Source organism: Nilaparvata lugens, chromosome 5, assembly GCF_014356525.2.
Source record: "Nilaparvata lugens isolate BPH chromosome 5, ASM1435652v1, whole genome shotgun sequence".
NCBI lineage: Eukaryota > Metazoa > Arthropoda > Insecta > Hemiptera > Delphacidae > Nilaparvata > Nilaparvata lugens.
The window spans coordinates 25,544,713-25,568,779 of NC_052508.1; the positions used below are offsets into that span (position 1 = coordinate 25,544,713).

General features: G+C 34.7%; 1 protein-coding gene across 1 annotated transcript in view; it reads left to right on the forward strand.

The window, feature by feature from the left end:
- Positions 1-23,779, forward strand: part of LOC111047980 (zygotic gap protein knirps) — a 29,444-nt gene extending 5,665 nt beyond the window's left edge. The window contains exons 2-3 of the mRNA XM_022333826.2: positions 18,807-18,884; positions 22,106-23,779. Of these exons, the coding sequence (XP_022189518.2) occupies positions 18,807-18,884; positions 22,106-22,945 (918 nt within the window). The 3' untranslated portion in view covers positions 22,946-23,779. The remainder of the gene's footprint in view (positions 1-18,806; positions 18,885-22,105) is intronic.
- Positions 23,780-24,067: the final 288 nt, after the last annotated feature.

Sequence of the window (24,067 nt, forward strand, 5' to 3'; positions counted from 1 at the left end):
GCCTTTGAATCCAGCCAATCAATTTTGTGTAAGATCAAAACTTGAATAGAAAATGATGATGCCTTTTCTGTAAAACAGAAGAATTTTCAATTGAAACAATGATCTTCGCTCGTTTTTGATTTACGACATTGTAGCTTATTTTTGAATAAGATCAACATAGAATAAGATTAACAGTTAAGTTGAATGATTAGGAAAGACGCATATTCAGTTTTCAAGATATATACTGAAAACTAAAAAACTATTGCACCTTTGAACCACCCACATGCCCTTAGCACAGGGGGCAGGTGAGGCGGCCTTTGACATAATTATCTCTGAACTATATCAAACAAAACTGCAGAGTCCAAAAAATTTGTTCCAAACATCTCCTATGTATATTAAATATTTTAAGAAAAATAAAATAATTATTTTGAGAAATCGCTGCCTGGTCTAAATTGGCTGACTGCTTGTGCGCAAGTACTGTAACATCCTGGAACATGAAATATTCCACGAATGTTAGTACTACAAAATAAATGAGATTGTGAATGTGAATGATTGTTTGAATAATTCAAATCTACAAATTACTTTCTTATTACGAGCGATTACAAGTAATAATTTTTCTTTATAATATTTTATGTTTAGCTCTTAGAGTAAATTATTTTTAATTTCTTACCAAAATTTGTCGCCTTCTGAATTCTGCCGCCCTGGATTATAGCCTCTTTAGGCCATTCATGGAGGTCCTGCTTTGCTCTTACTCACATTTTCTCTTTCTGCTTCTTAACCTCCTCCTACTCCTTCTAATATTGTAATCCTCCCCTTTCCTTAATTTACTCTTACCGTTTTCTTCTTTTTCCTCCATTTCCTAGCTATATCCTCCCCATCCTCCTCACTATCCTCCTCATCCTGCTATTCCTCATCCTCTTGCTACTGCTTCTCCTCCACCTGTTTCATCTTTCCTTCCATCTTCACTTGCCTTTCCTATTATTCCTCTTCCTCCTCCTCTTACTTCTTTGCCTTCTCCGTCTTCCCCTGTTCCTCCTATTCTAACTCTCCTCTCTCTTTTTTCTTCTTTCTTCTCCACTCCATTCTCCTCTTACTCATTCTCTCCCTGCTCCTCATCATTTCCCTCTCTTCCTCCTCATCCCACTTCTATTCCACTCCTCATCTTTGTTGAATCTCCTTCGTCTTATTGGTTTGTTCTCATTTTTCATGTTAAGTCATACAAAAATAAAAACGAAGTTAAAACTGATTTTACTATCGATCAAGTAGTCCTACGATTGATTAAACTTACTACGATTAAGAACGTTGAGAGTGTGTAACAGATTCTCACAACATGACACTGATGGGATGTAGAAATTTTGGTCGACAACCAAAAAATTTGTAAATGATTAAAAAAGAAGATCGTGTAGGTCGTTATTCATACAAGTTATTATTTTTCGTCTGTTTTTTGTTCACAAATATGATAGCACTAGCCAACCGGCCAGAATTTGGTGCAGTATCTCTTCTCCTTCTATTCCTAAGCTCTTTCATTTCCCTTCTTTCTTCTCATCTTCGCTTCCTCCTTCACCCATCCTTCGTCGCCTCGTCCCATCCAGAATTCGCGTAGGAGCAATGAACGGTCACGAATCCATGTATTCGTGGAATTTATTATTCATTGATGAAAATGTTTCAAAACTGCTACTTACATCTTTGGCTCCATTAGATGTTCGGAGTATGGAAAAAATGTTCGTCGTTTTATGAGAAGTTTGAAGAAAACACTGACCAGAGTTTACTGATTCAAATTATTTCGAACAAGGATAATCAGAACTTCCATATCATTATATCTTCATTATTGATGAATGATTTTTCAATTTCCATGATACTGTATTTTTTCATCTGTTATTCTTCACACATAATAATGATATGATATTGTTATCATATTATCATCTTCGATATATTACGTTTGCATTGTATGGAAGATAGTGGATTAAAGGAAGGGTCGAGTGCATTCGTCTTGTAATCTTGAAATGGGTATGAATAAAACCATATTCATGCATATATATAATAAATGGATCTTCAAGAAATAGACTTGGAAGTTGAAATAAAGTGGAAATAAACCTTTTACTAAAATGCACATATTCAATTTTCCAAAAATGCACAGGGAGATTGTAATCACTGATACAGAAAGACGACACCGATCCGAGAGAATGAAGAAATATTGGGCTGATCGAAAAGCCAGACAAGCAGCTTTAGAACCAAGGACGTTTTTAGTTGATTGACTTGAGTGGTGGACAAAAAAAAAACGAAAAAAAATAGAATAAATGGGTTAAATTCCTATTAACCTTCTTTAGTCATTTCAACAAGTTAACCGTCTTCAAAAAAGGGTATTATCGGTTATGAAGAAACAATTATTGATATCATCATTCACAATTAATTTATGTAGTGGCTAACACAGAAAATAGTTTGAATCGTTGCCTACGACAAACTTGTACTGAATCCGGAGTCATCGAGTTCTTGAAAGCGATTTTCAAGAATTCTTGATCTACTTAATTCTCATTAAAAATATTTGACATGAGTGATATCCATGTATAATTAGTTTGTCCAATCATTGACGATGACTTGCGCAGAGTCAAATTACTTCTACTTCAGTAGCCGTGATTTCAGCTAAGTACTGAATACTTAATTTCTACTTAAAACTATCAACTTCTAATCACTTTGACCAGTCTATGTTTAATGGTTGGATTATTACTATTGCAAGCAAATAATATCGTTCAATACTTCTTCCGTACTTGTTCGGTACAGTAGGCGGCGGTACAAAACAAAAGCAGCCATTTCGATTTGCCCCACACTTAATTACGTTTCCATTAGCAACAATAATTACATTCTACATAATTGAGCTTGTCAACATACATCAAAATAACTGTCTACTTACAAGGCGGCCTGTTGGTTAAAGTTGATGTGAACTGGAAGATTATTCGTTGGCAAGCTTCAATCCTTTCATCCGCTGACAGTTGAAAGTTGTTTATGTGTGTTATGTGATTTGTTGTACGTTTCTAAATAGATTCTTATAAGTTACATTGTGGATTTCAGGACAAGTTACTAACAAAAATAGTCGGTTGAATTTATATTTCAAGACAAAACTAAAATTAATGCTGCACAGCGGAGAAAACGGACAGTCTCTCCGACAGCATAATATATGAAGTAAGGTAAATTTTTCAAGATAGGGTTAATTATCATTGGTGATGCTGATCGGTGATGTTTTCTTTTGCATAAGATTTGAGTCATGAGTTTTCTGAAACAGTAACTTCTAGCTACTCTTTTATTAATGTGGCGGGGGGAATTCTCTTTGATGTTTGATACTCAATTGGAATAAATAAAGATATTTCGGTCAAAAACAAAATACTCATATCATTGAATCAAAGCGTACGCTGGATATCAATAATAATTGATATACGCAATACTTGAAAGTTGGATATCTTCACGAGTCATGGCAAAAGTCAAAAAGTATGAACAAGAATACTTGGAAAAATATGATTCATTTATGAAAAATATGATATTTTAGATTGGGGACTACGCTGGAGCCTATGAAGAGCATGTAGAAAACTTCGAAAAGTAGATCTCCATTAATAGACCTCATTAAGAAATCGTATTTTTCAATGAATCTTTGCCAATATATATATTATTTGTCAAATATATAAGATAAATAAAATATTTCACTAATTTATTGATTGAATTTTTCAAGTATAGTATGAAAAGAAAACAGGTGTTAGCCCTTAACCCTTTGTGGATTTAGAATTTCAGTTTTCTAGATTCAATAGAATACATTTTCCAAAGTTCAAAGTTTGCACCTCCTGAAAGATTGACGAGAATCAGTTCTAAGATTTTGGATGAAATTTCAAGACCATTTGATATTTCCACAGTGAACAGCAACAGCTATTTTGTTCAGAAACTTGCAATTTTCTACACTCACAGTGATCGAAGCCTATGGAATAGATTGATAATGCCGTTCCAAGTTTAAAAACTTGTTCAATTGAATTTGAATTTTTCATGAAATGTGCGCTGTGATGGCAAAGACTTGCCCATTCATAGGGCTCAAAACCTAGACGTTAGCAGTTTTAAATCTTTTCCAACTGCTTCGAACTTATGTTGGTGGAATTTTATGGATTGGTGATGGAATAATGAACTATATTCAGACAATAATTGGAGAAATTTTCAGAGAATTATTTTTACTTATAAGAACTAATTACATCATGAAATCTACTCATGAATTGTTTGAATGTTTCAAGGAGCTCGCCCGGGCTCCTGTTATTGGTTGAACGAATTTATTGACCGCCTAACGTGTATAAATTGCATTTTGATAGCGGGAGCCGTTCAGGACAGGATTCGTTGAATTTTAACCGAGCGCAAGTAATACATGCGCTGCGCTGCGCTGGTAGTCTGCTCCAGTGAAAGGAGTCGGGATGCGATGCATTAGCTGGGGTTTTCGCATCCTCTTGTTGGGCGATCGCGTTCCTTTGAGCGCAGTGCCGATCGGCCATTACAATCGCTTCGTGCTCAGACACCCAGAAATGAATTATTTCCAAAGGCAACTTATGACCTAGGTAATGCACTTGCCAGCTCTCTTTGTCAAACTCCATTAACTACATCTTGTTGTGATGGCACAATGATACGGTTTAGCAGGAGCTGGAACAATCGGTTCTACATCAGCCGAGCTATTTACGCTGCTGCTGCTGCTGCTGCTGCTGCTGCTGCTCGATCATTATCCAATCTAGTTTCTTTGATGCGATACCAGCCACGGCCACCTACCCTTCTGCTTGACTGGCGCGGGTGCCAGTGCCACATACATTGCATCGCCTTCCATCCAGTCATACAATCACTGAGTTCCTACAATTATCATTGTTTTTGCCATCCAAATCAACATCATTCAATGTGCGGGGTGAAAATTTCCTCCATCAATCATTAGCTCAATACTCAGAAGCTACAAAGCTACGGGTTCAAGATTTTTATTCAAAAGTTTGTGCTATAAAAGTATTGGATTTCAAGATCCAGTGCATAACTGCTATTCGTTTTCCAAATGCTGAGGCTTTTCCAGTCTATCCAGGCATGGAAAACTGACCTGGGTTCAAGGTTTTTACTCAAAAGGTTGTGCTATAAAAGTATGGGATTTCAAGATCAAGTGCATCACTGCTATTCATTTTCCAAATGCTGAGGCTTTTCCAGTCTAACTATAAATTACTAACGTGTCACCTAGCTAACATATTAACAACCAAAAATCTTGATTTCTATTCCGTTTTAAACTCAGAACCGTTAAATTCCGTTAAAAACTCAGTAGTTATTGTTCAATTTTCAATACTTTGACATTGCCTTATCGGTCTTTTGTTGTACTCGAATGAAACGGAGAAGCACCAGCAAAATATATAATGTCAAATAATGATACAATTAGTACTGTATTAGTCGATTTCCGAGTGATGACCCATTGACAATAAATCAGTATGCTTGCTTGCTGCTTCGAATCAAATGCACTCCCTACTCATGTGTGATAGATATACGACATTCCAACTCATTCTACTCGTAAAAAACGGATAAATTCGACTATCAAACTCCTTGATTTATTCATTATATTTTTCTAATAGCACTCATCATAAATCCACACATAATCGTAATATTTTTATTTGAGGTTTTACTGTCGTTAGAGGAATTCCTCTTGAAACTTCTAGATTCAGCTGAGGATCAGGTCTGGTCACAGCTTTATAAACACGTCTCGAAGAATCAACCATTCGAAGCTATGAAAGTTTTTAAAATTCAATTTAAGAGGAAGTTATTGCGAGAATAAATCTAAGAGAGAGGAAAGAGAACAGGTAGAATGAACAGCAGAAGATTGCTGTATAATGAGAATAAAAAATAAGGAGGATGTATTTGTGGCGACTATAACCGTATATTCTGTCAATACACTTTACGGGGAGCTGAGTTTAGTTTAGCATAATATATAATTTTTTATTATCGTATTTTCACTACTGGTGAGCAATTCAATAACTCAGTGATGATGTCGAATGTGCTGCTGCTGGGGAGCATCCTGTGTGCTAGTGTGCTAGCTCTCGTCAGAACACGTGCGTTAATAATAATTGCGAGGAGGTTGAGGTGGCCAGCCACTGGCTGCCTGGCTGGCGATCTATGGCTGGCGCGACGATAAATGACTTCTTCATTCCTTTGGAGATCGTCTCGTGTCCAGCTGAGATGACTCGTCCTGCGAAAATTATAAGTAATCGTAACGACTGAAATGTGCCAAGTGCTCTCTCCAACCGCGATCCTGTCTACGAAAAATGTCGACACTTGTGAATTGGAAATCAACATAGCAGCTGCTTATTGACGATTATTCCAAGTACGGAACGATATTTGCATGAAGCACAGTAGCGCAAATCCATTAGCATTTAGTTTAGCTCACTTGTGATCTTCAGACCTATTCAACATGCTGTGTACATAATGCAACAACTTGGCATTCATCCCTTGTCGCTTTCAACCTCCTATTCTATAGATAAAACCAGCAGTTTTACACTTTGCACTTTCCAGAATAATCATGTATTTCTCTGATAAGTTGTGAAGCCGTTAGGTATCTAAATGCTGTGTATCTTAAACTGCTTCATGTCGCAAGCTGAAACAAGGACATTTTAACACAAATAACACAATACTCAAATACTGAAAATGATGAGCCAAAAGTATAGAGAAAAGTATCAATCGTCTGTATCAGAAACTCTACTAGCTGCAAGCTTGAAAAAAACAATTGGAAATTTATTGGAAAAATGTGTTGTGTTCAATAAAAGAATTGGACTGTCCGAAGTAGCCAGTCATAGAGAATTGAAACGTACATTATTTAGAAACATTATTGAGCTGAAAATAACCTGATCTCAAATATTAGAGAGATGGATTTGTTAGACAAAAAAGCCATCACAAGCAGTAAAATTCAGCTGGATGGGAAAAGAGATAAGGATTTTTCATATATCAGTCTTCAGATAATCTATAGCTTTCAGATATACAGCCTATTCAAATAGGTTTGTTGTTTGCTCCTTCTGATACTTTTTTACTCTAATTTACTGGAATATACAAATGAATGCTACTACTTATTTGTGAATTCAATTTCTATTGAATCAAGATTCAATCTTGATTTAATCAAGCATTGAACTCTGTAACGAATGAATAGAAATTAATGTTAATGATCGGATTGAATCCGGGTTAAGAAGTTATTGGTATTCGATTTGATAGCTTAGCTACAGTCTTGAATGACATCATCTACTGTACTCAGAATTTTCAATCGATAATTAGTATTTTTTATGAAGAGCGATTGGCAACGATCGTTCAAGATTCAAGCATTTTGATCGTTCATAAACTAGATTCAATAATTAATCAGATCATCTCACGATACCTGGTCACGCTTGATGCTTCATAGCTGATTGATTAAAATAACTTCAAATTCCTATGTTCGCATGTCACATCTCACTTCTCACAACTCTATATTATTCCACTTTTCTATATCTATATTGTCAAGCTTTGATATTCCGAGAAGACTCAACTTTAATGAGAACCAACTCATCAAACTCTTCTGATCATCACAAAATTCCATTCTCCTAATTTATTTGTTGTGAATTATGAACTGTTCTAGAGATTAAATATCTAAGAAAATATCAAAGCTTTCATCAACTACTATAAGCACTTTTTGGAATGAGTTTTGGTGGTTTAGATCAGAGAAAATAAATCATTAAGACCAGTTAGGAATTTTCTGTTGAAAATGTTATGGCTCACTTTTAATGAACGACAAATAATAATAATAACTACAAACTGTATCACCCTAATTCCATGATAATAGGCTTGCATGTCAGCTATAATCAGTTACACGGGCGTCGATACCATAGTGAACAAGGGGAACGGGCTCCCTCAATATTTCAAAAATAAAAATTGTCACCCCAATATCTTAGAAAATAGTTTTGAAATTGTAGTAAAATTACTGCAAATGAAAAAAATGGTGTTTTGACTGGAGGTAAAACTATTTTATTAGAAATAAAGGCCTTTGATATCGTGTAAAAGCATTTCAAATCAAAGAGTATAGAATGTGGAGTTACATTCTACATTTTCTGTCTCAAATAAACAGTTTTGTATAGCAGACACGAGGCACGTCATCATCAGCAAGACGCGGCTCTTACCATTTCGTCTGTAACTCCAAACATTACAAACTAGCTGAACCATCGACTGGACTTGGAGACGGAACAACCTATAAATTTGGAGTTGAAAATAGCTCGTTTTATTTCATGAATGATCCTTTTTAATTAAAAAAAATTTCAACAGATTTTACAGATTAAACAGATATTATTAAATTATCCTCTAGGCAACGAATTCATTATTTGATCGCTGGCAGCGGGAATAGAATGTACTTTCTATAGAATATAGAATTTCTATTCTTCCCCCTCACTGCCTATTGATAGAGAAATCCAGTGAAACATTTTGAATGAAAAAGATGGTATCAAGTTATCAGAGATTGACAATGGTGTAATAACCGAAACCGGTCTTTCTAAGTATCAATAAATCTGTGGTTTTATACCACAATATCAATTTCCCAACTACACAAAAAGTAAAACATTTATTTCTAAAACATGTATTTCATCCTATCGTGCGTGCACGGGTGCGACTCTTACCTCGAACATTCCAGATATAAAATTTACCCCTTCAATTATGTCAAATATTGAACTTTCCCCCATAAATATTTGTTTTCTAAAAATCGTCCCTAGTAATAGTCACGCAGGTACAAAAAGTGCTGTTTTGGGAGTTGAATACGAACTAACTGAATTCTTTGTGCTGCGATTCTGGACCGCTTGAATTCAGAAAGCTGACCGTTCAACCCAGAAGCTTTTTACAGAGTACCCCAAAAACCTCCAAGTTTAAGTTCCTTTCCCAGATGATTGCAATTCCCACCAAACAATTATTCTTACATTTTTGTAGCTAATAAAAATCTAAAGAGAATGAACCTAAATTCAATTTTTCATCTTCAATGAGTAGGCTACTGAATTCCAATTGCAACTCAGAGTAGAAGCAACATAAAATCCAATTTCTTTACTATTGCATTTGTGGAATTGTTTGTTCTTGAATCAAAATCCACAAATGAATATTGATGATCCATTGAATGGATGCTGGTGGAGTAGGATCGTTTTCGTCATCTAGTAGGGTACGGTTAACGCAATCTCACCTATTGCCATTATATCGAAATAGCTTTACTACTGATGAAGATTTAGCATCAAGTATGAAACTGGTTTTATTCGCTTGATGACTGCACGACCGCGCATGCGCATGTTTATAGGCGAACAATACTAGCTTATTTCTAAATTTAATACTTGCAAACGTCAATTCTATTTTAACGATTCACCAAGACGAAGAAGCATGAACTAATACTTTGGCAGAACATCACTTCAATAATCAATGAAGCTAGTGTGACGACGCAGCTTCTGGATTTGTCTCGCTTCAAGATGTTATTCAAGACCAGCTTCCTCAATATGTTCAGTGATAAAGCTTATTATGCAGCCGGGTCACCCATTGCATAACTATAAGTGATTATTTTATTACACACTGAGTCTATTCCAACAGAGATATTGCCACACAGGCGAGGTATTTGTTTACTTCACTCAACTAAAGCGATCAGTTCTGATTTTTCTCTTTGCATCTCGTTTGAAGCACCGTCGTAATTATTAAAAAACTGAGATCTGACAACCTTGAAGTATTTGTAATCAAACATCAGCGATTGAATCTCTCTAGTATTTATCAATTCATTTTTATTTTCTTTATCGATCTGATTAAAATTGAAAGAGTTTGAGTGATTTAATTGAGTAAAGTATTGAATAGATGTATCTAGAATGGAAATTTTCTCCATTGAAGACGAATAAAATTTCATGTTGCAAAGGTTTCCTGAACAGGTGTCACGAGTTACTTCGAAACTTCAGCAAAAATCGAATGATCGAAGATCAAAGATCAATGTGACTGTAAAGATGATGATAGGCAACCGACAATAAGCGCCTGCAGATGAAAGGGTACCGATCGAAGTATTCTTGTTATCTCCTCAGCTGCGAAAAACGATGATTTTTGTAGCGTTGTTGGTGTAATTTATTGTGGGCCGGATCCAATATTGGCCACGAGAGAGAGGAAGAAGTTGAGAGGAGAGGCCTATCCACAATTGTCGGGGTGGTGACCCCCGAGGTACGTGATACGCGGGGATGCCTTTATTATAGGGGACCGCGTTGACACATACTTCCCGGATTGTGAACGTGCACTAGAAGACTCAAGACCGTCTTGCAATTGTTGCTATAGAATAGTCCTTGTAGTTATAGTTGTATTTCGTGTATAGTTATACTTACTACTAGCGGAGGGCCGATTTTCTTCAATTCTGAAAATTCCCACAGCCTCTTGTATCACGCTTTTTCAGGCATTGTCTTGATCTTGTGATGGACAATTAGGGAAGAAGAGAAAATACTGAAAAGAAAAGAAAATACTGAAAAGAAAAGCTGAAATTTTCTGTTATAGCCATTTATTTTGCTTTATGGAAGAAGATTCGAATGAGGTGGATTCAAGATTTGATAAGTTAACCATACCGTTCAGATTGGAATTATCTTTTTATCTCTAAGAGGCCTTAAGTCCATACTGACTATTATCTCCTTAGTGGCCCCTTGACACTTGCAACTCAAAATTTGTGTATAAATATGTGATCTCAAACCCTAGAATCCAAGCATGCTTTTAATTTTTTGATTAGCAGTTTGTGAACTGAACCCATGTCCAATATTGATTGGATGATCCAATTCCTGATCCTGTCCTTAGGAAACTCAGAAACCTATATGTCTTCATTGAAGAGCAAACGTGGATAGTTCTCGTCCTTATCCTTTATTTCACTTGAAAAACGAGATGATATCAGTGTGATGATTCACTTGCATGAAGTCATAGCGAAAGGTTCGAATCTGAATGAACGCTGTGTGATTGATGTGAGAATCGAGTTCAGTCCAGCAAATTGAATAATTCCAATTTAAACGTTTCTCAGAGTGAGAAATGAAGCTCTCCGAATGATTGACGGGTTTTCGTATTATTGGAGATAATTTGTCATGGATTCACTTTTCATAATCTTGTTCCTTGTGTGTGTGTGGAAAGAACGAAATTAATACGTGACGTTCCAATATGATTCGCTGTCACAAGGAATCAGGTGAATTAATTTCGTAATGTTGGTGAAGATTGGATGCAAATGCATATTCAAGGTGGCTTCGGTTGAGAGGCAAACATGAATCAGTTCAGAACCCTTCCAATCTACGATCATCCAGTCTGCGTCTCTCAAAAATGAATGAATATTCCGGAAACTTGGCGGGTTTTCATCATTGAGACGTTGTTGCTGCCTGCAATGGATTGAGCTGTCATACCGATATACATACGCATCGTGACATACCTTTCAGATCAACTGACATTGATATAATTTAGTAATAACGCAACATTGAATTCAACCTAGCATCATGTTCTCTTGGTCTTAATTTACGTTCAAACAAAACATGCGTGGATGTTGCCTTTGGATCCTCATGCATAATCAGTCTAATATTTCTATGAATAAAAACTGATTCATTTGAATGTTACTTTTTAAAGCTGTCATCCGCATAGAAATGCACGTAGAATAAAAAGTCAAGACAATATTGAGAACTTGATGAATTTCATGGAGCTCAATCAAGTTAGATTTTATTCTTATTCCATCCAGTCGTATCAAGGGCGACCCAGAAATGTTCATTATCATAGAAAATTTGAAATTTTCCAAATTTCCCTAAAATAACTCCTCCACCTCATCAGTGTGTGGATAAGAGTAAGTTACTTCTAAAAATCTTATGGGATGAAGGATCAATTTCAATGAGAAGATCGACTTCACCTCATTCACTTCCTTTTACAAGCTCCAGTTACTTCCGGGGTAAACTCCTTTCTCTTAATCACTCGCCTGAGATTAGTGGCAGCTGTATTTAATTAGTCAGTGCTGCTCCCCATCCTCCATTTGATCGTGAAATTCGTAAGCATATTAACGAGGAAAATTTGCCACTCAGGCTGATTAAGAACAATCACGAGTAGTATTAGAGTTTTCAGCTTCTTGATTAGATGTGGTGAGTATTTGGCGTTAAACTGGCACCTATTGAATTATCAAAGCTGTTCAAGAGGGGCGTCACCAAGTTACTTCTTGACAAGAGCGCATCCGCAAATGAGCAGTTACCGATTTTTAAGAGACCGGATACTCTGAAACCTGTGAGCTCATCACGCTTTAAACATCTGATTTGGAGAATAATTTTACGTTCCAGAGCATCAATTACTTTTCTTCGTTCTCAAAGATTAATAACGGCCAATCGTGTCCGAAAAAACTTGAGCTGTTTCGTAATATGATGTTTTACTCGTTTAATTTGTTGAGTCTGTCAAGTGACTGTAGCCTGCCTTGTCAGCCAGCCTGAACTTGATTGATCACAAAGAAGAAGCCACATTCACACGACCTGTACAATTTGTTAATTGGCCTCACTGGAACTTAATTATCTTGTCAGCACCTTCGTAATACAAAATTCTCAGCTCAGTCCTGCCTGACTCCTGCTCTGCTGTTTTACCAATTCTCATTAGTCACTTGAGCATTGCTCCTAGCCTGAAATGCAATCAACTGGATACGGCAACGCGTGTCGCACCGATACAATGCAGCAACCACATTGTTGTTTACATATTATCATCATCCAATGCCTCACTTCATAAATGATTTATGATCTGAATACGGATGTGGTGTTTCGTAATTTGAAATTTGAAATAATCAAACGCTTACTTGAGTGATGATACTCTAGAAAGTTTTCAAACCTATAGGTTTTCCAGGAGAAATTCATCCATTGAAATCCAAGTTAACTACAAAATTATTCCAAATGAAGAGGTGTTACTTCTATGGATCTATGAATGAATATAATCATATGAATCATAAATAACTAGAGTCCACGCTGAACTGCAGTTTGTAGAGCCGATTTAGTGGAGTAAATTTGATAAAACAAGATGTAAAAAAATGATAAAATCATGTTAACTTCATTCATTAGAGTTCCCTGGAATTTGTAAATATCATTCAAAATTTAGATTGAAAAATAAGTTCCTCACATCATCGTATAGCTGCTATTGCGTAAACGGATTTGGATTGAAAATGGTTATGCTATGGAATTTGTATGCTGTTGAAAATGAACTTCACTTCTGTGTGGTAGTTCCATAGCCTTTTATCCTTCTCCATCGTATTCAAATGATAATCAAATTTTAATTTGGGAACAAAATAATGTGTGTTTAAAGCTTCTCTTCCCCTTTACATCCATAGATATTCCTCTCTATTTTGCAATTCGACACCAATTTAATTTTCTCTTCCTGCCTTTTTTCCCCAAATCTTCCATTCACTAATCATAGTATTTCAGATCCGAATTGAGAGAAACAAGACTAAATATACCTTTTATGAGAGCTGATCAACAAGAGAAATGATAGAAACAGCAGCAATGCGAAATGAGCATGCCATGCATGTATATTATACAATGTAAAGCATATGAAACATGAAAACTTCCATTCAAATGTTTCGAAGATTTATCCTTTATTTAGTGTCAGATTTTGTAAGAGATGTAAAAATACATTGTATTTTTAATAAGATGCATCTGATGAAAAAGTATCAAACAACTAATATTAGTAAGAGTAGGCCAAGAAATGAGTATGCCATGCATGTATATTATAATATAATGTAAAGCATGTGAAGCATGAAAACTTCCATTCAAATGTTTCGATGATTTATCCTTTATTCAGGAAAAAGTGTCAGATTTTGTAAGAGATGTAAAAAATACATTGTATTTTTAATAAGATGCATCTGATGAAAAAGTATCAAACAACTAATAATATTAGTAAGAGTAGGGAATAGCTGGTTCTATTAGTCGGAACAGACCACTAAAATAATCCTATTTGATGATACTCATAAAGATTCTACAAGATTCGGTAATTCACAAGTAAGTTTTTTTTAGAATTTTCTCACATCATGAGAGTCTCAATTTGTTTGAACATTGATTCTCTTCTAATTATAACGAAAATAGTCGGTTTTAAGATTAGAGGTATCATCGTACTATTTTCAAACATGGATATCGTGAGGAAACTCTGACACCTAATACTGTGAGCTCATTAGAAGAAAAAAGGAATCTCATTAACGCAAAAAATAGAGTCGAAAACCTGTGCAATAGGATGAGGGGATGTTAATTTGAAGAATGTTGCCGATTCTGAAATGCGTAACGTTCAATTAACTGTTCAAACCCGCTCACTGATTATATTTAGACTACATCACGAAATGTGTATCCACGCTCGCATTCTGTGGAATAATCAACGTCTATGAATGTGGTCTGTCGGAGCAGAGTTTCAGAGAACTAGAACGGGACGTATGAGAAAATGCAAGACTGTGTTTTTATCCAAAATTTCATTTTAATAACCGACGGTGAGATACAGGTGGTTGGGGCTGGCAGATCGTGATCCAGCAGACACGTTTGTGGCAGATGAAAGCTGGGAGGATCCGGCAACTGACAGAGCAGAGGCAGAGCAGAGCAGAGGATGGCAACTAGCGGCTAGTGGTCGCATTTCAACCGATGCTGCTTTCATTTGATATGAGTTTCGTTTTGCTTTGCCGACGATGATTGCCCGACAAGTGGAACAAATTCGTTGAAACTATATTAACTACAATATTTCAAAGCATATGTGGTGAAACTTATGCCTCCTTCAGGATCTTCAGCTTGACAGAGCTACACTATGCTGATTTGTAGCTGACCTCGTGAGATTCTGTAACACCCAATCATTTTGTGTGGACAATGGTATTCTGAAAAATTTATTTTTAAACAATTGTAGCATCATAATATAGAACTGAAGTTCTAGTTTTTGAAGAAATAATATTGATAAAGTTCAATCAGCCGCCATTTTGGATAAAAGTATCATAGAATATTTTTATTGATGTCATTTTCCTCGTTTTGAAAAGGCCTTTGAAATGATGCATCACAGAATGGGTGTTTACATTTCAAATATTTGAGTTACAACCCCACATTTCTCCAAAAACTAGAACTTCAATCAGCCGCCATTTAGGATACAAGTATCATAGAACATTTTTATTGATGTGATCACTTGTTTTAGAAAGGCCTTTAAAATGATGTACCACGCAATAGGTGTTTACATTATAAAAGTATTCGAGTTAGTAACCCCCTTATGAAGGGTTGGAATTTGATTGTAAAAATCAAAAGGTAGAGTATTTTACCAATAACTTATCCTGAAAGTTACAGTATTATATCTACAACAGTCTCCAACTTATTGAAGGGTTCCCATACATATGACTCACTCTGTATAATAGAAAGAACTGACATTTCAATAGAAATTAAAATATTTAAATCAACATTGTCTTACATGTTGAACATGATTATCACTGTATATAAACGCTTCAATGTTCGTTTACGATGATAATATGAATCAGTCAATGTTCGTTTACGATGATAATATGAATCAGTCAGTTAAAATTGGCCGCTTGAATGTTGTACATTCTTCCGCTTGTAATACATTTCAGCTTTCATGTACATAATTTTTCTCAAGTACAAATTCGAACACAATCACAGGTAGCCCTATGTCTTACTCGTGATATCATATTTATTCAAATGAGCAATCCAGATTTGAGTCCGTTAACCTTAAATCTTCAATAACGGGGACAATGGACGTACCGTCAGAGTCAATAGTGGTTGTAGCGTAGAAAGGCTACATCTACAGCCTTCAATAGTAAAAAGAGAACAAGCGTTGTTGTGAATGAACGAAACAATGCTGTAAACCGACATACAAACACTATTAAGCTCCTGTGTGCCTGAATTATTGTATCGCTTACAATAAATGCATGCCCACACAATATTTGGCGTAGTATTAGTTCTACCATTGTTGGGATCAAGGTAGGGGGACTATAAGATTTGAGTTATAACGGCGTCAAATAGTCTTGTAATACTTCCCACACAATCCAAAATGCACACACTCATCTCACCTATATTATTCCTAACAAGATGCTTCATAAACATTCAGATACATGATTCTGATCAAATATATTAGTAATGCCTCGCCTTTATCGAGAGTACATTATGTAAATCATCACCAAATTTTATCGGCCGAACATTTTCCTCGTATTTATAGGAGTAGAGTCCGAATTCTCCTGTTGCCTTTCCTTGAGAAAACAGTTATCACAAGTACTCATGCACTGTAATTAGTACTTTCCAACAGTTCAGCCTCCTTGGCTGAAATTTATGATGATTCAATTGTAATTAAACGAAACTTGAAACAAACAATATCTCAGTTTTATATTGGGGTGCAGCTTTTCATTAGCTAAATACATGCACGTTGAATGTTTTAATAACTCTACTTCAACGTTATATCTTCCGATCTATCCTCAATATTCACTTTTCCTTATGAATATCAATTTCCTCATTCATAGTCATGCATCACTACCATCATGATTGAAAAAAGTATTGAGCTCCGTCTGAAAGTAGGCTGGAATTGCAAATGATTAATTCAATCGTGGTAATTTTTTGTGTGTGAGAATTTTCTTTAGAATGTAGGTTGAAGTTCATTTGCAACTCATTGCACTCAGTCTATCATAGGTTAATTTAATTATTGTAACATTAGAGTATGTGATCAATAAAATAATATCTGATGAATGACTGCTCTCTATGTGTGGATTGCAACACTGGTGGATAAAATATTGTAAGAGAATGTAATAGTTAATAAATCACATCAGTCATAAATTCGAAATTCCAATATTCTATTGTTACTATATTCAAAGTAGAATACGTAATATAATATATGTATAATATAATTATTTCACGTGGTCTTTAAAGAGCGATTCGCATGGTGTGTTGTGGCCATTTAATACAAATAATCAAAGAGTGCAGAATCGAATTGTTATGTTAAATTTTAAAGATCACCCTAATTATGATAGAGATTACTAGTACCTTCTTCCCACTTCTTTACATTAACACAATTAGTTTCGAGCACTCATGCCATTTTCAAGTGTCAATAAATTTTCACACTGAGTGAAATGAGTGCTCGAAAGTAGTTGTGAATACAAACAAGTAAAAACAGGGTACTAGTAATTTATATAACAATCAAACAACTCAAGTAGCCATATTAATTCATGAAATACATTTACAGGCTTATATGACTCGTCGGCCATAATTATATTATTTATTATCTTAAAAATTGTCACAGCGTGATGAGCAAGTAGTCTATACTGCGCCCACTTACACGAGTAACAATATTATACAGTGAAATTCTCAGTGTCATTGTACCCTACTGAAATGTCTATTGTTCGAAATCTTAACTGATAAAAACAGAATAATGATTATATCTATGGATCATCACCGGAAGGAACAAAGAAGGGAATAAGGAGATAGCATACCCATAGGCTGGCATCACGTCTAGCATGGCTACGACACAGAGTTCACTATGAACGTGGAAAAATCTGTGTGGATTGAATTTGAATAAATATGCCGGCCTCAAGATAAATAGACACAAATAAAGAAGGAATGAGAAGACTGCAATGGTATGGTACGGCTTGCTATTGTGTTAGGGCGCCAATGAATTACAGAGCTTAATTAGGGAGGTGCTTGCCGGCGGATAAAGACACAAATCCAAAGGTGGGATTAATTGCGAGACGGTTATTCCTAATGAGGTGGAATGTGTGAGGGGTGTGGGAGGGATTGAGAGAGCAAAAATGCACGACTAATGACCATTGCACTGTTCTTCGTTTCGCATTGATCGTACATTCCTTTGCACTTCACCCCCACTGGGCTGGTAATTTCCTGGCATACTTGTTGACCGTACTGCCGCCAAGCTGAGCACTGATCAGTGTGCAGCTGACCCATTGTGAACCACTGCACACCTTGGTCAGGTTCCACCTATACGCGGCTACGGGCTACAGACCTCAAGCTACAGGCTGCAGACTGCAGAACACCTGATCCGCCTATGAGATTACCGCGGCTAACGCGCATCTTGCAAGGCCTATTCATTGGCGACAAATTATTCCACGACATTCTTCGAAATTTCAACGCCCATTCAACATCAGCTTACAAGAACTTTCTCGTGGGAAGTTTATTTAACGGTTTCAAACAGATTTCAAGTGGATAAAGCTTCAAACGTGTGTTGGGATGGGCTGAAGGAATTCAAGTCAAACAAGTAGGTTCTCTGGTTATCATAATGAGCCCACCTCACCGATAGGATTTTTCTAATTGAATGAATGTAACCTTCTTATCAGGCATCGGCTTCAGTGACCTCAACATTAAGGGGAAATGATTCAATCAGTGATGAATATATAGCGTCGTTTGAATAAGATGTCAACTCATGAATGAAATAATAATTCTCAAAAAGTCGAAAAGTCAAATTTGTCATCAATGAATGACAAAAATAGATCGTACAAAATCTATAAACCTAGCTTTAACCTTCGAATTGCAATGCCTATTTGTGATGAGTTTTTCACATAATTCATTGATGATGTATGAGGATGATGACAACGGGCCTAGTTTCTGGCTAGGTATGCCTCAATACTCTACATCTCAGTTTCATTAATGTTCAGTTCTCCAGCTCATTATATTGGAGAAATGGGAAACAGAAACTCCTATCGACAATGAGAAACGATAATCGTACATTACCTTATTATTGTTATGATATTATATTTGAAATGTCATTCGGTTTGGCTTTTGTTGTATTTATCAGATGATGAATGATATTATTGGTATAACTTGATTCTATATATTTCTTTTTCTTCACAGATGAACCAGCTGTGTCGAGTATGTGGCGAACCAGCAGCTGGTTTTCATTTCGGAGCTTTCACATGTGAGGGATGCAAGGTGAATCAATCTCTGATCTTATTAATACTAGTAGTTCTGAGAACAGTAGACCTCACGCAGTAATCTCATCCACAAGTACCAGATGTCAACTGTTTTAAATGTTAACAAACTCAGTTCACGTTTGAATTTGTATTTCATATGATATAATTCATCCAGTTCCGTGAAGATCTTTCTATCTGATGGAAATTAATATTTAGGATAAAAAATATTATAATTTCTCTAGCATCATTTAGCTCATTTGTTTATTTTTATTTACCTATTGAATTAGTTTTTTCGCATGTGAGAATATTGATACTGATGGGCACGCATAATAATACCATGACTGCAAAACAAAATATTGAAACCAAAGACCTTAAAGCTGCGATTAGACCAAATTTATTAAAAAAAATGTTAATAACTCAAAACATTTAAACATTTAAACATTTAAACATTTAAACATTTAAACATTTAAACATTTAACATTTAACATTTAAACATTTAAACATTAAACATTTAAACATTTAACATTTAAACATTTAAACATTTAAACATTTAAACATTTAACCATTTAAAACATTTAAACATTTAAACATTTAAACATTTAAACATTTAAACATTTAAACATTTAAACATTTAAACATTTAAACATTTAAACATTTAAACATTTAAACATTTAAACATTTAAACATTTAAACATTTAAAAATTAAACATTTAAACATTTAAACATTTAAACATTTAAACATTAAACATTTAAACATTTAAACATTTAAACATTTAAACATTTACATTTAAACATTTAAACATTTAAACATTTAAACATTTAAACTTTAAACATTTAAACATTTAACATTTAAACATTTAAACATTTAAACTTTAAACATTTAAACATTTAAACATTTAAACATTTAAACATTTAAACATTTAAACATTTAAACATTAAACATTTAAACATTTAAACATTTAAACATTTAAACATTTAAACATTTAAACATTTAAACATTTAAACATTTAAACATTTAAACATTTAAACATTTAAACATTTAAACATTTAAACATTTAAACATTTAAACATTTAAACATTTAAACATTAAACATTTAAACATTGAAACATTTTAAACATTTAAACATTAAAATTTAAACATTTAAACATTTAAACATTTAAACATTTAAACATTTAAACATTTAAAATTTAAACATTTAAACATTCAAACATTTAAACATTTCAACATTCAAACATTCAAACATTCAAACATTAAAACATTTAAACATTTAACATTTAAACATTTAAACATTTAAACATTTAAACATTTAAACATTTAAACATTTAAACATTGAAACATTTTAAACATTCAAACATTCAAACATTTAAACATTTCAACATTTAAACATTTAACATTTAAACATTTAAACATTTAAACATTTAAACATTTAAACATTTAAACATTCAAACATTCAAACATTTAAACATTAAGAGAAACGCCAAACCGTCGACTTGAATCTTAGACCTCACTTCGTTCGGTCAATAAGTTAGACCCATATAATATAAGCACTTACGTAAATGCATATTATATAAAAGCCATTATAACAAAATGTCTTGTCCATGGAACATAGATAATGTAAATAGTTCATTGTTTGTATTGGAGTTAACAAATCAGAAAAATCCAACACATGGAATTCCTATTGCATTATTGAATTACACAATAAAGTTGCAAAAGTCTCCCTTAAACTAGATTCTACTGCTACTAGAAGTTTGAACATTGTCGAATCGAGTAGTTCTAGAAGTAGAGATTCAAATACAGTCCAATCTAATTATCTTGTAATTTTTATCATGGAAAGAACTGCACTTGAGTTGAAATCAACCTATCAATGACAATGACTGAAGACATCTGTCTCAGATGTCAGAGAACTTCAATAATCAACTAACTGAAGACATTAACTGCATTTAAGTGGTGGAAGATTCTCAACTTTCAGTTAAAAATCGTCTAAAAGTAATTTTTCTAACAATAATATATCTGATAATTTATTCAGTTTGAGTAATTTTAAGTTCTTGATAGCATCTCATCCCATTAGAGGACTATCACAAGAGTGCGTCATAAACTCTCTCTACTAGTTGTAAACCTTTCAACCTTATTCCATAGCTGAAACTACAGTAGAATACCTTTATGCTGAATTCATATAATCTGCACTATCCAGTATCCAGAATGTTAGTTTTTGGATTGAGAGTTATCTTTATCGCTTTTACTCGTATAACAGTCCTGGAACATTCATACTATTTAGATAAGTTAATTTTCCAGAAGAAGATCATTTGAGCTAGCTATTCTCAAGATTATGACTTCAATAAAATATTTAAATAGTCTCCATTCAAGCATTTCGCTGTAGTTTTGATTCCCCGTTACTTCGTGATAATCTGATCAATTTATCAAGCTATATAGTCTACCACATTGTCATATTTCTGATGTTTCATTAATGATAAGAACGTTTTACAATCCACTATTAGTTCTTCATATTAGCATAATCATCCCCAAGCAATCAACTCACTAGGATTAATTTTATTGTCTGAATTATACTGAATGCTTGAGCAATTTCTAAAGATGAATAGATAGATGAATAGCTTTGATAAGCTGCTGGTAGACTCACTTCCTATTAAATCGCATTTCCAACATTAACCTTTTGTATTACTCCAAACTCCAAGTGGTTAAGTCTCATGTTCGAAGTTTTTTAATTGAATATATCATCTCGAGGTGAAAAGGACACTGGTTCTATCCAATATTCACATTCGTATTTCGATTTCAGATCAAAGATTCTAATTCGATCATTCAAAAGAATGGTCTAAGAAATACTGCAAAATTGATGAACAAGACTCACAATGTGTCAAGAGTATCAAAATAATCATTGTTTGAGAAGAATACAATAACACAGTTATCCATCCAAGTATGGAATATTTTATACTTTCTCCGATAATACTGTCCTCACAATATATGGACGGATTGTGAAATGTTTTTTCGTTCATTTATGAAATTGTTTTTATAAAACAATCCAAGATTCAAGTCGATTCAAGATTCTGCATTATACTGAGGAGTCATCATGAGTACAGTATAATTATTCACAGTAATACAGTAAGACAGTATGATTCCATAATTCAATATTCTTTTCAAATACGAATCAAGTTTTTCTAGAATTAATATTCTAGCCTTGAAACCTTAAAATCGATCCTAATCTTGTTGATGCATTTCATTTTCAGTCTTTCTTTGGAAGAACCTACAACAATCTGAGCTCGATATCAGAGTGCAAGAACAACGGCGAGTGCGTGATCAACAAGAAGAACCGGACGTCGTGCAAGGCATGCCGACTGCGCAAGTGCCTGCTGGTCGGAATGTCCAAGAGCGGATCGCGCTACGGCCGCAGGTCCAACTGGTTCAAGATACACTGTCTACTACAGGAGCAACAGCAGAGTCATCATGCGTCGGGAGTGAAGCAGGCCAAAGTTTGGGAAGGTGTGCAGTTTCCCGGCAAGCACATACAAGATGTGGATAACAATAATTCGCTAGTGTCGAAGGATGTGAAGGATCAGAGATCGGTGTCACCGAGTTACATGAATAGGGGGTTGAGTTCGGCCGGGGAGGCGGCTGCTGCCCTGTGGGCCGCTAGGACGTCACTCCTGCCCCTCCACCCACATCATCCTGGCCTCCCCTTCCTCGCACCACAATTCCTTCACGCTGGTTCCTTCCACCAAGCACCTCCCTCACCAAATTTCCTCATTCCGTTCATCCCCACAACCCAACCCACACCTCAACCTCCACTCGTCTCTGCACAATCATCAGAATCGTCATCCTCGTCATCACCATCTCCTCCACCAGAGCAGCACAACACATTTGACAAGTCAACGGGTACCGAAGTATTCAGCTACGACAAATCCCTGACTATTCTCAGGTCTCTGGGTCCTGTCCAGGACAAACCCATGGACCTGTCCATCAGCTCGTCGAGACAAGCGAACAGTGAACGAGAAGACATTAGTGATGAATCAAGCAACGAAGAAACTGTTCCTCAACTTAACGAACTGATATATTTCTCTTGTAGATGATTACTGAAATTCCAAATGTGAAGAATTTTATTGCAGTCCTTCCTTATTCAGTATACAGTAAAGTCTAAAGGCGATTGATTCAATTAAGTTTTGAAACTTTATTAGTTTCAAGTTTTGGGAATTCAATTAAACATGGAATCAATTGAATAAACATTTCAAACAATATTTCAATAGAAATGATTCTATAATCAATATTTTTACTAAGCAAATTTTCCTCTTGAAATTCATTTGCTTGATTGGAATCTTCAGCACTTACTTAGAAATTGATATTCAAATTCGTTTATTAATTCATACTAGTTGGAAGCTCTGCAATGTAAATCTGAGAATTTTTTTCAAAATAGACTTATTGCTGTAGTATATGAGTTTAGGGTTCAATATAAATAAGAAAAAATAATTTGTTCGAACTAGATGCGAAATTGCAAAAATGAATTCTGGTCTAGAAAAGATTGAAGGAGAACTTTATAAATCGAGATAATTATTATTTTCACAAATGGTTGTGATTCCAAAGTTCTCTACTTTTTCGATAGAAGTTAACTCACGAATCTTCATTTCACCTTGCCTGTTGATTCTGAAATTGGATTCATCATATTGTACATAACGATTGTAAATAAATATTAAATTTATCGAATGGTCTTTATTGATGAAAATAAATTTTAAGCTCATTCACAGCATACATTATTCCACTGCTGAATTATATTATTCAATTGAGTCATTTGACACGTAATCTTGTCTGAAAAGCACTTGATATCGTCTGTAGGCCTACCTATATTTTTAGAATCATTTATTATCCAGCTCATTCTCAATATGATTGAATAAATGTGCCATTGTTTTCCACTTTGTGTTTCGTTTAGATATTTTAAGATCCTTGTATTTAATCTGTACAATTTATTTAACTCTATTTATGCAACTCTATTCTTTTGCAGTACCGATTTTAAATCTATAGCCTATTTGAAAAAAATATCTGTGAGAAAAACGTTTATTTCAATAAGGGAGAAATAATTAAATTTGCAAGTTTTGAGGCCAAAACTCAAATAATATAATACATGAATAATATGACCAGGGACTTTCAATAGTTGAAGATAGTGTCTGAGTGAAAGAGATTCAATCAATCAAAAGCTATCA